Genomic DNA, 16,120 nt, shown 5'->3' with positions numbered 1-16,120 from the left:
ACTCATAGTACATCAAACTCTCAAAACCTAGAACTTCACCATCTTCCCTGTGATATCCACTAATAGAGTAAGAGCTGAGCTCTTGTGGTAGGCTGTGCTCCCTGGCATCTGCTGAACAGATAATGAGACTGTATCATTTGGGATGTCTATAAACCCTACCTCTGTGTCCAACAGAGAGCCGTGGCTCCATCTACCGACAAAGCCACAGGAGCAGGGGCTGTGTTTGTGTCTCTTTATCCCCATGCATTTGAGAGTGACTGAGACGCTGGGAGTATACACTCAACTTGTACTGAGCAGATTACTACTTTCATGACAATTCTTTTAAAAATCAGCGTAAGGCATTGGCCTAAGAACTAATGTAAAGTCTGTTGTTGTTTAAAAAACATGAAGAAGTGAGTGAAAGGAAAAAGGAGGAAGTGAGGAAATTATTAAATTATCGAAGTTAATTCTTCTCTATAAGAAAATCAATACAATCGACATGTTTATTCCAAGGAGGAAAAAAATCCTGACTACTTCAAAGTTAATTCTCCAGACACAAATTGTATTTTTTGTTTTGTTTTTTTTGGCCCTCAGGTATGATAAGGATCAAACCAAACCCAGGGGCTCTTTATTCTAGGCAAGCCCTCTACCTACCAATGAACTACTTACCTTGCCCTATTTTGTCCTTTTCTGTATCTGACTCCTTCTTTCCTTTCCTGGGCATGCCTTTCTCCCCCTTTCTCCCCCTTCCTCCCCCTTCCCTCCCTCTTCCTTCTCTCTTGGTGTCAATCTTGCTATACAGTCCAGATTGACCTGGACTTGTGGTCTTCTCGAGTGCTGGATTATAGGCATGTGTCACAGTTTCTCTTACTGACCTGGTGGTGAATCCCAGCATTTGAAAGGTGGAGACAGGGTTGGGGATTTAGCTCAGTGGTAGAGCACTTGGCCCTGGGTTCAGTCCTCAGCTCCGAAAAAAAAAAAGAAAAAAAAGAAAAAAAAAGAAAGAAAGGTGGAGACAGGAAGACTAGGAATGCAAGGCCAGCCTCAACTACAGGAGAATATGAGACCAGTCTGGGCTCCATGGAAAAGAAGGGAGAGAGGAACAGATAAGAACATAATGGCTATCTGAGGACAAATAGTCCTCTTTTTTGAAAATTTATTTTTATTTTGTGTGCACAAATATTTTTCCTGCACATATGTCTGTGTACCATGTGTGTGCAGTGCCACAGAGATCAGAAGAGAATATCAGATGCCTGGAACTGAAGTTACAAGCAGGACCCTACATGGTGCTGGGAATCAAATCCAGGTCCTCTGCTAGAGCCAGTGAGCACCTCTCCAGCTTCCAGCTATTTCTTATGACATGTCCTATATGGAAAACGGGTCAGGCTTTCACAAGATTCTGATCTTGGTTCTTTCCTTACTTCCCCCTTTTCCCTTCTATCCACTTCCTCGTTTTAAAACAACAGACTTTACATTAGCTCTTAGGCCAATGTCTTACACTGATTTTTAAAAGAGTTGTCATGAAAAAAAAATCTGTAAATTAACAGAAAAAGGAAAAAATAAAGAGAAAGAGAGAGAAAGAGAAACTGGGGTGGGGGGGGAGGGAGCATTTTCATCAGAGTGTTGATGATAGGAAAAGGCCATAGGCAACATTAACTGTGCACTGCTTTGAAAAGTCAGACTGTTCTAACCCTCCTCCGTGTCTCACCATCAGGATGTCCTCAGCACTAGTAGTAAGCTGATGAATAACTTGGAACATCTGGAAACATCTACAAATGAAACAAATGTTTTAATACACATTTGTCAACAAAAACTTGTTACTCAAGAAAAACTCTCAGAATGGAATTAATTAGTAAATTTGAAGTTAATAGTAAGTATATATTTATTTACTTATTTTAAGGAAGAGCAGCCAGTGCTCTTAACCGCTGAGCTGTCTCTCCGGCGTAAATATATATTTAAATTTACAAAGAACTACAGGATACTCTTCTTTTCAAAATTACATTGATCTAGAAAGACAATTTAAAAGCTAAAATAATATATTATTTATTTATATTGAAAAGTATGAAATAATCATTCCTATTCTTTAATCCTGCCAGGATAGCAAATAGAGAAAAATCAATCTGTCTTTATTTTCAAATCTAAGAAGCAACTCAATATGACATATAAATCATTAAACCTATTGTCAGTAGTGTGACAGTTGGAAAAATGGTGTATGTTATGTTGTATATTTCATGCCAGATGTCTACCCTATTTAAGTATCAAATATCTGATTTTTACATATTATAATCTCAAAATACAGACAGACAAAAACTCCTACATCCTCCCCAAGCTTACTCTTCTAAAGTCCTTTTCTTTCCCTTGTCAATCATTGTCATGTGACCATGAACTTGAAGATGTGGCTTCTTGGCTATTAATTTCCTCATGGTACTGGAACTAATGGAGCCATTCAAGTGGGCGTGAAGCTCCTAAAAAAGAGTACAATCAGTAAAACGTTAACAAGTATCTATTAGATTCATGGCCTCATACCAGGCTCTGGTTGCCTGGTTCCTAATTGTAGTTTATACTAGGTAAGCTACTTGATTTAGGTATATGCCTTCTATAATTTCTACCAATAAACTTTACTTTTCTTCTGTGGAAAATGATATAACAGCCATTATACAACAACAAGAATTATGTAGTTAATTCTTACCACTTTTGGCAATTGCATGTAAAAGTCTGTCTTCCGTGCCCACTGCTGTCTGGCCTCCATCACTTTAGTAGAAGGAAAGTTTCTCTTGGATTTTATTCTTGGCTTGGACAATACAACTTACAAAATCATAATTTCTGAGGTGCTGGACTTTCTTCAGATTGCCATATTTTAAGAAGACTTGCTCTATGTGTAGCTTTCGGATCACTTTCACCTATACTAACAAATATAACTATTTTCAGATCTTCCATAGGAAACAGAAACACCACTGCTGATATCTTCTTTTTACACCCCCCCCACTCCCCAGCTCCCACTAAGTTAAACAAAGATTACTTAGGTGTGTCTGCTGTGGGGAAATGACTAGTAAAAAATACGAACAAGAAAAAAAGGAAAACTGAAAATCCAGAGTTCGTCTGTTCCTTTAACCCTTATCTACTGGGTAAGGTCAGGTTAACCTGCACACATAACATATATTTGCTTTCACAAGAAAACAGTTTTCATTTCGAAGTCTATGTTGCACAAACACGTTCCTTAAATGGGCTGGGTTCTGTCAGGACCAGATCCTGTCTCTGGATGGTGCCTAGTACTTGCTGTCTCCTGTCTCAGCTCCTCCTGGGTAGACTGGATACCTTTATTAACATACCTTCCACTCACTGAATCATTCTGCCACAGAATCTGCTCTTCTAAGATCACTAATGAGTTCCTAATACCAAAACAACATTTTCCAATAACCAAATCTTCATAGAAACTTTGTCTTGACCCAGTGGGACTCCAAAACACATACTCTCAGCCCTTACATACTACTGCTCTGAGTTAATCATTCTTAAAGTCATTCTAATTTCCTTCCCTAATCCAGGCGGACACCAAATTAGTAAATGATAAGATTTCTACATATCTCTGGGAGTGTTTTCTTATTGATATCTCCTAGGCACACAATGTAGAAACTTTCTTTAAAACTCCAACCTGGGTTGCTTCCTTTAAAAAAAGCGAACTCAACACCACCACAGCGGGCATACTCCATACCACATAAGAACCACGGAATCTTGGAAGTGGAGGGGAGTGTCATTTTATAAGTGAAGACATGCTGAATACTTTACTCATTGTAGACCTAGCACAGAACTTAGAACGCGGGAGACTCAATAGCATGTACGGGGGCAGGAGGTTAAACTATCGGTAATTATCTTTAAAGCTGTAAAGCACTTTCCATGTGGCCTAATTTAAGATTTAAATGAGTCCTCCTCGCAACGAGAACATTCAATAAAGGAAAAACTGTTACTTTCGTGCAAGGAACAATCTATTCTTGACTGCTAAAGATACGAAATGCTGGTCCTCTTTTGCCGGATCAAAAGGATATCAGGTTGTCAGCCTCCGACTCACCTGAAAATGTTCTCAAATACGAGGACCTATACAAGGTTGTTCCCTATAGAAAATGCCTGTACAAAGTGGTAACCTGAACTCCCCAAACGCTAGCTGTTAAGTAAGCAGAGGGCGTGTTCGCGGGAAAATGTAATTTGGAAGGAAAAAAAATGTCAAAAAGTCTCTCGCGGTTTTTGGCTGACAGCGATTTGCCCGGAAGTGACGCACCCGGAAGCGGGAGAGCTGGAGTTCGGTGAACGTTCTGTGTGGAGAATTGCGGAGCGCCTTCTGGTCATGGGCCCGCGAAGCCGCCAGCGCCGGACGGGGACGGTTCAGAGCACCAATGACAGCAGCTCCCTCAGCAAGCGATCGCTAGCCGCACAAGGGTACGTGAGCGATGCCTTCGCGCCGCTGCTGGTCCCAGGGATCGTGCGGCGCACGCCGCTTATCCACCGCGGCTATTACGTGCGCGCGCGCGCCGTGCGTCACTGCGTGCGCGCCTTCCTCGATCTCACTGGCGCGATCCGGTCCCCGACCAGAGCACAGATCCTGTCCCTGGGCTCAGGTTCCGACTCGCTTTATTTTCGTCTGAAAGCTGCGGGCCTGCTGACCCGAACTGCTGTCTGGGAGGTGGACTTTCCGGACGTGTCTCGGCTCAAGGCGAAGAGGATCGAGGAGACCCCGGAGCTGTGCGCGCAGACCGGTCCTTTCAAGATCGGGGACTCAGCGTCAACTCTGTGCTTTGAGAGCTCGGACTACCGCATCCTGGGCGCTGACTTGCGGGAGCTCCAGCGATTGGGCGAGGCCCTGGACAGTGCTGGCCTGGACGCCACCTCCCCAACGCTGATCCTGGCCGAGGCGGTGCTGACCTACCTGGAGCCTTCCAGAGCTGCAGCCCTCATCGCCTGGGTTGCCCAGCGTTTCCCCAACGCCCTTTTTGTGATCTATGAGCAGATGAAGCCGGGTGATGCCTTCGGGCAAATCATGCTGCAGCACTTTCGGCGGTTGAACTCACCCCTGCATGGACTGGAACTCTTTCCGGACGTGGAGGCCCAGCGCCAGCGCTTCCTACAAGCTGGCTGGACTACTTGCAGCGCCCTGGACCTGAACGAGTTCTATCGCCGCCTTATCCCTGCAGATGAGCGCCGGCGAGTTGAGACACTTGAGCCCTTTGATGAATTTGAGGAATGGCATCTGAAGTGTTCCCACTATTTCATCCTGGCAGCATCTAGGGGAGATATTCTGTCAGAAACTCCAGTGTTTCTGCCCTCGGAAGCTTCTTTTCAGATAGATCCTGCTTTGCCTTCAGGGTTTCTTTCTGCCAGTGTAGTCACTAGCGACCACCAGCACTCAAGTCTGCAGAGATATGGCCACACCTCTGTTCTCTTGAGCCCTGGCATTATTTTCAGTGCAGGAGGCTTTGGAGAACAAGAGGGCCGACACTGCCGGGTGAGCAGGTTTCACTTGCTCTCGAGATCCTGTGACTCTGAATGGAAAGGCTGCCAAATAAGTACTTTGGGGACTGAAGGCCAGTGGGATGGACGCCTTTATCACACCATGACAAGGCTTTCAGATACTCGGGTTCTGGTTCTTGGAGGGAGACTATCCCCAGTAAATCCAGCCTCTGGGGCTCTCCAACTTGATATATACAAAAGTGAGGATAATTGCCCCGAGGGCCAAAATGTAGTGGTAACAAAGGCTGCCTTGGAAGAAGGGTCCATGTTGTCATGTTGGAGGCATTCAACAACCGAAGTATACTATCAGAATCAAAGATATTTATTTGTGTATGGTGGTCGAAGTGTGACGGATCCTGTACTAAGTGACTGTCGTTTTCTACATGTAGAGACAATGGCTTGGGTCAGAATCCCAGTACAAGGCTCATCACCCGAAGGTCGGCATTCCCACAGCGCCTGCAGTTGGCAAGGGGGAGCACTTATCGCTGGAGGTCTTGGGGCTTCTGAGGAACCGTTGAGTTCTGTATTCTTTCTCAGACCAGTATCCTCTGGATTCCTCTGGGAATCAATACATATCCAGCCCTCCATTACCCCAAGGTACTCTCACACTGCTCATGTATTTAATGGAAAGCTGCTTCTGGTTGGAGGGGTCTGGATTCATTCCTCCTCAGTTCCTGGAGTGACTGTTATCAGTTTGACTACAGGGTTGAGCTCCGAGTATCAGATTGACACCGCGTCTGTGCCATGGCCATTAATGTTGCACAACCACAGCAGTGCCCTCCTTCCTGAAGAGCAGCAGCTCCTGCTTATTGGAGGCGGAGGGAACTGCTTTTCCTTTGGTACTTACTTCAACCCCCACACAGTGGGATTAGATCTTTCCTCCTTAGGTTTAGGGCAATAAAGACTGGACTTGATATATTCAGGACCTAAGGGTGAATTTGATTGTCTTGCCACACTCCCAACACACATACCTTTCTTCCTTACCACACTATTGAGCATAGACCATGAAAATGATTATTAAAATACATACCAACAGTGAGTATAAAAATAAAGCAGTCGGGGGCTGGGGATTTAGCTCAGTGGTAGAGCGCTTACCTAGGAAGCGCAAGGCCCTGGGTTCGGTCCCCAGCTCCGGAAAAAAAAGAACCAAAAAAATAAATAAAGCAGTCGAGAGTGGCCTACGTCCTAGGGCCTACAGCACCATGTGTCCGGTTTTCTGGGATTCTACCAATTTTCAAATCTTAGCCATTTATTGAGTCACAACAACCTTTAGCCTAAGTAAAAAAAAATTCCCAAACCTGGGTCTTGTGACCTAGATTAATTATATTTTGGAAGAAGTTTCATACAGGTAAAAATACACAGTTGAATATAATTCAGGAATATAGTGTTGGCCTGTTGCTATGGGTGAACAATCTGAAATGAACTCTGCAGTTTAAAGACTCGTGCTTTTAATTTGAATATAGAGAACTTTAACAATGAGAAAAAGTACAACTTGAAAATTGTGCTTTTGATCCCTTTTTTTGCTAATGTTTTATACTTATTTAGCTTTATAAGTGCTAGTAAACCAAACATTTAATGCCTTAATTTTGTACTTTCTATAATGAAGGATGTTTGTTCCAGATCTTGTTCTACCTGTCTGTGTCAGCTGGGCACTGTTCTGAGCTCCCAAGCAGCTTATATAGGCAGCATCAGCCCACAAGTCAGATGAGAAATAACTATATAATATTATACTATACACAAATACTGGAAGAAGATGTGTGTTGTGGGGAGGGAGAGCAAAAAGCAAGCCACAGTAGCTGTGGCTCTGCCAGGCTGCAGGTTAACATTGTGCATTCTGTCAAGGCCATAGGTGCTGGTGTATATAACCTATGTGGTAAGGAAGAAGACTTACAGTGCATTGCTACATTGCTTCAGCTTTTAGGAGCTGTTCCTTTTCCTTAAACTCCTCAGACCTAGAAGTTGTGCTGACTCCTGGATAAAGCTGCATTACCCAATATGTTGTATTAATTACTTTTCTTGCTTTCCTGTGAAGACACAGCATGACCAAGGCAACTTAAGGAAGGGTTTATTTGGGCTTTTGGTTCCAGAGACAAACCATCCTGGTGTGGTGGCTAGAAGGAAGAATGCTGAAAACTCACGGCCTTTACCATAAGCACAGAACAGCAACCTACAAATAGGGAGAGGCCTTAAGCTCTCAAAGCACACACACCCCCACACACACATACACCCCCCCCACACACACACACATTGCCTCATTCCCACCCAGTAACATGCTTCTTTTAGCAGACACCTAAGCCTCCCCAAACAGTACCACCATCTGGGGACCAAGTCTTCAAATTCATGAGCCTGTATGGGGAATTTTCATTCAAACCACCACAAGTAGCAGTTAGCAACTTGTGAAAATTTAAAAACATTAAAGAATGTTGGGATTGTAGTGTATCTTATAATCTACAGTCAGTAGGCTCCCCTCAGTTATCCCTTAAATGATAATCTGTCCCTATTAAGTTCTGAAGATAGTAATGACATTTCTTAAGTTTTGAGACCTAATCTGTCATGTAAGTTGTGTATAACACATCTTCATAACTTAGAGGTAGTGGCTTGATGGAACTATCACACTGGTACAATCCTGGATACAGAATCTTGGGATTCTGTAAGTATCCAACTAATTATCACTAACCATTAGTCTTAACTTCTCTTTTAAAGATTCATTTATGTATGTAAGCACACTGTAGCTGCCTTCAGACACCCCAGAAGAGGGCATCAGATCCCATTACAGATGGCTGTGAGCCACCATGTGGTTGCTGGGAATTGAACTCAGGACCTCTGGAAGAGCAGTCAGTGCTCTTAACCACTGAGCCACCTCTCCAGCCCCCATTAATCTTAACTTCTTAGTGGACTTCATGACACAAAGTCCCTTTTCTCTAAATGTTTTTTTTTTATGACCTTTGCACATAAAATGAATGTGAAGGGTAGTTAATATAAAAACTGAGTAGGGTTGAGGAGTAACATAAATTTTCCTGAGGCTCTTTCTAGAAAGCTCAATGGTTATGGCATGACTCTTGGAATACAGGGCAGCATCTGGCAAGGCTCTCAGTGGGCCCAGTGCTAGACAATTGACTGTAGCATGATGGATGTGTTTATAAGTTTACCACAGCCTACTTCCAGCTTTCAGGAGCAAGTCCAAGGAGACCGTTTGCAATTTGTGTTCTCAGTTGGGTAGCAGAAGTCTAATCAGACCTGATAATAAACCCATTTCATTCAGCAATCATAATTTCATCACTGTGGGTATAAAAAGGTAGAGGGAGGCATCAAGAGAATGTCTGCCAGACCCAAATCATGCAGCAGGGCCTATTATGTCAGGCCGCCCTTTATGAGTAATTGAGCCCGGACTTGTTCCTTCAAGAGAACTAACTTGTATTTTCTGGAAGTAATTATAAGATTTAGCATGCCTTCTAACTTTAACCCTATTTTTGCAACATTCTTAGTTAGATGACCTCTTAAAACTCTTCTTAATTAGAACATTTAGACATTTTTATCATGTACTGGTCACGCATGGGTGCTGGGTTAGTTTTATTAGTGGCTGTCTGCAGCAGTTCTTGAAATTGGAAGAGAATTTTTTATTCTTTATGGCAATTTTGAATATTTTTGTTCTGAAATTCTACTATTGGACCTTGGCATAGTTTTGAGAGTTGTGGGGTTTTTTTTTTTTTTAGATTTATTTATTTATTTTATGTATACGAATACACGGTAGCTGTCTTCAGACACACCAGAAGAGGACATTGGATCCCATTACAGATGGTTGTGAACTACCGTGTGATTGCTGGGAATTGAACTCAGGACCTCTGGAAGAGCAGTCAGCATTTCTAAGCCATCTCTCTAGCCCTTGAGAGTTATTTTTAGTGATTGCCATCCCTCTTTTCGTAAGTTTTCTTTCTAGGCAAGAAAAACTATTAAGGAAAGAGAAGAGCCTTTCCTCTGGGTCATAAGCAGTGCATACGATTAGAATAAGAGGACAGGTGTGGGGCTGCAGGGATGGTTCAGGAGTTAACACTGGCTGCTCTTCCAGAGGACCCAAGTTTGATTCATGGCACCCACATGGAGTCTCACAGCCATTGGTAACTCCAGTTCCCAGGAATCCAATGCCCTCTACAGGCCTCCAAAGGCATCAGGCATGTGTGTTGCACAGATGTACAAGTGGGCAAGACACATTTACATTTGGCAGCACATGTGCTAACATTGGAATGACACAGTGAGGATAAGCCTGGGTCCTGTGCAAGGATGACATGAAAACACAGCATGAGAAACATCAAAGAACACACAAAAACCCACAGCCGTTCCTGGATATGAACTGTCCTTCAGAGGCTAAGCTAACACTTCTTTGCCTGCCCTGTTTTTCAACTAAATGTCCACTGTTGAAAGCCAGGCCAATCCAATGCTTTTCTCAGAGACCCCAATGAGAGGACAACAGGAACCTAGGTCTGTGTCATTGCCCAAGAACAGACTTCGCAAAGCCAGTCTAGGGCTGGTGTCCAGGGCCTCAAAGGAATTAAGATTTTAGTTCCTGGGAATTTGGTGTTCCCTTTTGTAGAGACTGGAGTTAGCTAGCTGTCAGTCAGTCCTAAGGCTGCTGTGTGCTAGGTCTGTAAGGCTCTTGAAACACCCCGTGCTCCCTTTGTGCAACTGTGCTTGATTCGCTTCCTGTTGACTTTGTCCGGTTGTGTGATATTCTCTGCGGACTCTGTCCCATTTCTCTCCTGGATGTAGATGCCATACTTCTGAATAAAGCTTACAAGTCATCAGCTTGTCCAAGACTTCCTAATGCCATCTGCCTTCACCTTTTCCTGTCTTCATCTTCTGCTGTCCTGACCCTCCCACCTAGGACCCTGTCACTGAAGAATGATCTTCCGGTCCACCTTTTGTCTTTATGCAGCTTTAATCCTTCTGAGTGGCCGTTGGGAGATAGATATGCTCCCATACATCTATTCTAGGGTCCAAGTATTTCCTAGGTGATCTTTGAAGTCACAGTTTATTGTTTATGCATTTTGTGATCCCAAGCCCAACCCCCAGCAACCCATGCTTCCTCTCAAGCTCATTCCACAGGGAATCTCAAATGTAACCAACCTTTCCTTGGATAAGAGAAGTGTATTGTCTATGGAAATTTGATGAATATGAGAACAAGTCACTAAGGTGAGTTCCTAAGCATAGGCTCTATCCAGTAATGCTTGACATCAAGGCTTATTAGGGGGAGGGTACATACCTGCAATTCCAGCAGCTAGGAGACTGAGACAGGTGGATTGTGACAAGTTTCAGATAAGGCAGTTATACATCAAAACCCCAGTATCAAGACAAACAAACAAACAACATCCACAAAACCCCACAAACTGTTGTAAAAACTGCTTCCCTGGGGGAGATGTGAACATCAAAGTACTAGCCCATTAGAGTTCACCCTGGGGAACCAATGAGTTTCTGGGGCTTTACTTACAGAACATGGTGAGCTCAAAGCAGCCATGGGGCAGAATCATCGTCTCACTTCCCAGTTTGTTGTTTGCTCCTGCATCTGTCAGGCCAGCTGGTTCATGAGCCTCTTGGGACCCATGTCTTCACCTTCCACCTCTGGAACACTGGGGTTAGAGATGTGTACTGCCAACCCAGGCTTCCTGCAGGTTCTTCATGCACTGTACCTACCGTGCCATCTCCAGGCCCCAGCCCCAGCACTTTTAAGTTCAACCTTCTTAGCCTGAGTAAGGGCTTCCTGGTGTCACTCCTAGCTTTTTCCTTCCTTCCTTCCTTTCTTCCTTCCTTTCTTCCTTCCTTCCTTCCTTTCTTTGTGTGTGTGTGTGTGTGTGTTTGTGTGTGTGCATCCACGTGTGGGAGTTCCACGATGTGCATGTGGAGGCCAGAGGATAATTTGGAACAGTCAGTTCTCTCCTACTTTGAGCGTTCTAATAACTGAGTAGGTCACCAGGCTTGGCAGCAAATGCCTTTACCCTATAATCCACATGACCAGCCCACTCAGCCTTATGGAATGGATCCAAACCTCTTGGGCTGCAATTTCCGTCTGCGGTTTGGCCTTCTTTGCTTAACAGTGGTCCACGGTTACCCCATATCCTTTGGAGATGGAATGAATTAACTAGGCTATAAAACTAATCTGAAAGACGAAGAACATGCAATTACAGATGCCCGTGAGCACGTGCAGGAGCTTCCCAGAGTGCTGTGGTGCTTCACTGGGCATGGGCTGGTATGTCGTCTTAATATAAGTAAATAGAGTAAAGCCTTGTCCTTGTTTCTATGTGCAAAGTCATTTGCTACCTTCCGGTCGGAAGGTTAAGGCTGCTAAGTAAACTGTAATGAGATGGTTTGGAGATATTGAGCCACCCTCGGCCTCTCATTTCCTAGCGTATTCACATTTTTAGGCTTTCGGTTAGATCAGAGAGAGCTAAGTCAGCTGATTGTTTTGTTTATGAATAAACCAGAGACTTAGCTTATATACTCAACTCCTTTCTTTCCTCCCATAAATAATTAAAAAGAAAAGTAGAGCCCATACCCCCAATCTACCAAATTTACATTTAGGTAACTGAGTCCAAACACAGTCGTTTTATTACTAGAGCACAGCACAGTAATTGTGCTAAAATTTAAATCACACAAATGGCTATGTGGTTTAGTTAAGCAAAAATCAATAATGAATTAATAGCAGATTATAATGTTTAAAGCAGAGGTTATAACTGGACATGACTGTGCATATGACAACCCTTGGTTGAGGCAGAAGGATTATAAATTTGAGATCAGTGTGGGAAACTGCGAGATTCTGTCTTAAACAAAACAACAATAAAAGACCTGTGGGCTGGGCATGTAGATGCATTGATAGATTGCTTGCCTAACATGTTCAAAGCCCTGGATTCTATCTTTAGCATAAGAGTCAGGAGTGGCGGCACATCTGCAATCCCAGCAACATGGTAGGTGAAGATAGAGGCAGGAAGAGCAGAAGTTCAATGCCAACCTCTGCTATAGAGTGAACTGGAGACAGCAAGATCACTATAGTTTTATTTTCAGACGATAATCTCTCATTTTCCCCACATATTATAAGATCTTATATGTGTGTCTGTGTGCATTACAGATGCCCGTGAACACATGCAGGAGCTTCCCAGAATGCTGTGGTGCTTCACTGGGCATGGGCTGGTATGTCGTGCATATGTGTTCGCATGCATATGTGTGTGTGTTCTGGTGTGTGTGTGTGTGTGTGTGTGTGTGTGTGTGTATGTGAGAGAGAGAGAGAGAGAGAGAGAGAGAGAGAGAGAGAGAGGGAGAGAGGGAGAGAGGGAGAGAGAAAGAGAGAGACCGAGACAGAGACACTGAGACAGAGAGAGACAGAGACAGAGACAGACAGAGAATAAGTTTGTGTGTGTGTACACATGTACAGAGTGCATGTGTGGAAGTCACTGAATAATTTGTGGGAGTCAGTTCTTTGCATTCATTGTGTGGGCCCTGGGGATTAAACTTGGGTCCTCAGGCTTGGTGGCAAGCACCTTTATTCAGAGTCTTCTTGAAGGCCTTGATCATTTAGACTGTGATTTGCCTCCCTCCTCCATGGAGAAATGTCTCTCTTTTGTGTTTGTTTGTTTGTTTGTTTGTTTGTTTGTTTTTGAGACAGTTTCCCTGTATAGCTCTGGCTCAAACTCAGAACTCTGCCTCTGCCCCCGCCCCCGCCCCTGCAGGAATTAAAGGGATCCCTGGAACTAAGCATAGATCTAGGCACACCAGCATGCATGCGTTTGTAACCCCAACCCTAATAAGAGCCTAAATAAGGAGGAAAGAGAGTTCAAAGCCGGCTTGGACTATGCTGTGTGATCCTCAGTACCCACATGGTTGAGGGAGAGAACCAACTTCCACAGATGGTTCTCTGGCCTCCACATGTGAGCTGTGACATTTGTGCATATACCATGCACACACATACACGCCACATGAAAGAAGACTGGCCAATTTGAATAATGGAATATGTGGCATTCTGTACATCATTTTTATGAGATGAGGAATATGGTCTGGGGGCAATACTGAGTGAGGAAGTACAGCTACTTCGGGGAGAAAGCAAGGGTGAGGTGTGGTCACCAACAGCCTCAACTAATGTTTGTGCAGCTTGAAGATCTAACTAGAAAGAACTGAAAGACACACTGGGCGGCTGAGGCAATGGTACCCGTGAAAAGAGTGGCTTAAAATCTTGGAACTTGGAGTCAGATAAACTGAGGTTGGAGTCCTAGTTGCTTCTTGAGGAAATCACTTAGTCTCTCTAATTCACAGTTCCTAAACCTACCAAAGGTACACAATAATGGTACTAATATAAACCATTGAGAACATTGGCTAAGATCATGTGAACACAGTATTTAGCACAATGTAAGGGATAGCCTACAATCTCTCTCAAGTGCTTTGTCTCCAAATTTTAATCAGTAAACACAGTATTCAGTGACTGTTTAATATTGCATTTGGACTGTGAGAGGAAGCATGGTTTCTACCCACAAGAACACACAGAGCTCACAATCTAACAGACATCAGTTCCCTAAAGGAATAAGAACAGCTGGTATGGATGTATGATCATAGAGTTAGAGGAAATAAGGGATTTAAGAAATTGTTATTATTGAGTGTATATATGTGTTTGCTGTGTATGTGTGTGCAAGTGTGCGCTTGATGTGTACGTGTGTGTTTGAAATGCTTGTGTGTGCATGTGTTTGATGTGTATGTGTGTGTGCATATTTGTGCTTAATGTGTATGTATGTGTATCTGCCACAAGTATGTGGAAGTCAGAAGACAACTTTGGTTCTCTCCCTCTGTTGTGGATCCAACGCAGGTCATCTGGCTTGCACAGCAAGCCCTTTTACCTCCTGAATCATCTTGCCTGCTCCAGATAGATTCTAATTGAGAGAATTTTCTAAGGACATAAAGATATGAACCAGCATCATAGTTCTCCACAGTCGGTGTGTGACATGAAACTAAAGGAGAAAAATTGCAGAATTATCAGTTATGTGACCAGCAAGGGCCCGGAGTCAGGCCAAGGGAAGCCTCAGAGAAGGAATCATAGGCTTTGAGGGAGGAAAGAGAGATCCAGTACGATGCTCATATGCCGAGAATGGATGCCTAAGCCTCAGCAGAAACTAACACAGGACATGGCAGGATCAAACTAGGAACGTGATATCCAAGAGCAGAGGAGCCAGAGACCTGTGCTCCTGTGTATGTGAGGGGTGAAAGCTCCCTTTATGCTCAAAACCTATCTTAGGAAGACAGCGAGGAGTGGAAAACGTTGTGTAAGTAAAGACGTAGCCTGGTTGGAGTTTCTGTACTAACCGAGGACACACAGTGAGAGGCACACGGGTTCCACAGTTAGCAAACAGAGTTGTATAGCCTGGGTCCTCCATCACCGTACTACAGCAGACAGACACTGGGCTGGGTAAATTCTCAAAGGCTAGGAAAATGCCCAGAAAAGTGCAGGTTGCAAGCTATAGATATAAGGAGGGAGTCACCGTGACTGATCTGGAGACTTCCCTGGTGTTTTAGGAAGTAGCCTGTATGGGCCCTGTGGGATGGGATGAGGAGGGTCAAAGGCAGAACAAAACATTAAGCAGGAGTGTGGGTAACCCAGGCTAAAAGTGGCCGCTGAAAGTAGAGCTGTTGCAGTGAAAACAAAGGAAGGAGCACGGTTCAGACATTTGCAATCATAAAATAGTAGCACACTGCACCCAGGACTGTGTAACTACCTCAAGCTAAAAACCATCTCCTTTGATTATCCTGGCCATCTTAACTCTGATATCTTCCCTAGTTTGCATATGAGAGGGTTAAACAAAAGACTAAAGGCCGCATGGCTGCGAGGTGGGGGAGGAACACACCAAACCCAGGAAGCCTGATAATGGAGTCCAGGTTTTAGCCAGTCTCCTTGGCCATGGTGCACTAACAGTGATTCCTCACACAAGGGAGAGAAGACGGAAGACTCAGAGACCACAGCAAAGCATGTGAGATTAGAAAACAGGAATGCCGGGGCGGGGAAGATAGCTCGGTTGGTAAAGTGCTTGCGGATCTGAGGCTGAGATCTAGAAGGTTCTTCTAGAAACCTGTGCTCATTCTCCTGCTGCTGGCTGTGGAAGTGTGGCCTTGTAATCCCAGCGCTGAGGAGGCAGGGTGGGTCTTTGGGGTTCACTGACCAGACAGTCTGTCCTATGTGGCAAGTTCTAGGCCAGTGAGAGACCTTGTCTCAAAGAAACATGTGGGTGGCACATGAAGAATGACACCAAGGTTCTGTCACTGCCTGCTGCCTTGCTGAGACACACACACACACACACACACACACACACACACACACACACGCACACGCACACGCACGAGAGAGAAAGAGGGGGGGCAGCAAAAGAAGAAATGATCTTGTTAAAAATGAATTTAGCTTAGGATATGCCTAATGCACCAATACAGCATAAATTAGTTTAATTTCGCAAGAGCTAGCATAGAACCTAATAGGAGACATTTAAGTTAATGCATAAGACGGGGCTGGGGGTTTAGCTCAGTGGTAGAGCGCTTACCTAGGAAGCGCAAGGCCCTGGGTTCGGTCCCCAGCTCCGAAAAAAAGAACCAAAAAAAAAAAAAAAAGTTAATGCATAAGACAGTAAAATCA

The 16,120-nt window shown here is 44.1% G+C and overlaps 2 protein-coding genes across 16 annotated transcripts in view; one reads left to right on the top strand and one right to left on the bottom strand.

Annotated features, from left to right (window-relative positions):
* Adal (adenosine deaminase-like) overlaps window positions 1-4,492 on the bottom strand; it is a 28,206-nt gene extending 23,714 nt beyond the window's left edge. For 4 of the 15 annotated variants that reach the window (XR_010064618.1, XR_010064619.1, XM_017591734.3 and 1 more), the window contains exons 1-4: window positions 4,250-4,386; window positions 2,669-2,879; window positions 2,314-2,444; window positions 1,688-1,748 (exon numbers count right to left, since the gene is read on the bottom strand). Coding sequence is in view for 10 of the 15 variants with exons in the window: in XM_017591734.3 (XP_017447223.1) it covers window positions 1,688-1,748; window positions 2,314-2,444; window positions 2,669-2,728 (252 nt within the window). In the remaining 5 variants the exon portion in view is untranslated. Of the gene's footprint in view, window positions 1-854; window positions 1,644-1,687; window positions 1,749-2,313; window positions 2,445-2,668; window positions 2,885-3,628; window positions 3,783-4,042 lie in introns of those variants that run through there. The other 11 variants (NM_001014047.2, XM_008762166.4, XM_039104954.2 and 8 more) reach the window with 11 other exon arrangements.
* Lcmt2 (leucine carboxyl methyltransferase 2) lies at window positions 4,265-6,389 on the top strand. The gene has a single exon (NM_001011956.1). It carries the CDS (start codon window positions 4,316-4,318, stop codon window positions 6,374-6,376), a length of 2,061 nt encoding a protein of 686 aa, NP_001011956.1. The 5' UTR covers window positions 4,265-4,315; the 3' UTR covers window positions 6,377-6,389.
* Window positions 6,390-16,120: the final 9,731 nt, after the last annotated feature.

Source organism: Rattus norvegicus, chromosome 3 (genome assembly GCF_036323735.1).
Source record: "Rattus norvegicus strain BN/NHsdMcwi chromosome 3, GRCr8, whole genome shotgun sequence".
NCBI classification, from domain to species: domain Eukaryota; kingdom Metazoa; phylum Chordata; class Mammalia; order Rodentia; family Muridae; genus Rattus; species Rattus norvegicus.
Note: the sequence above shows the minus strand (reverse complement) of the source record. Positions and strands in the feature narration are given on the sequence as shown.

Coding starts and splice junctions, on each gene's coding strand:
- Lcmt2 (NM_001011956.1), top strand. CDS start 4,316: ATGGGCCCGCGAAGCCGCCAGCGCCGGACGGGGACGGTTCAGAGCACC.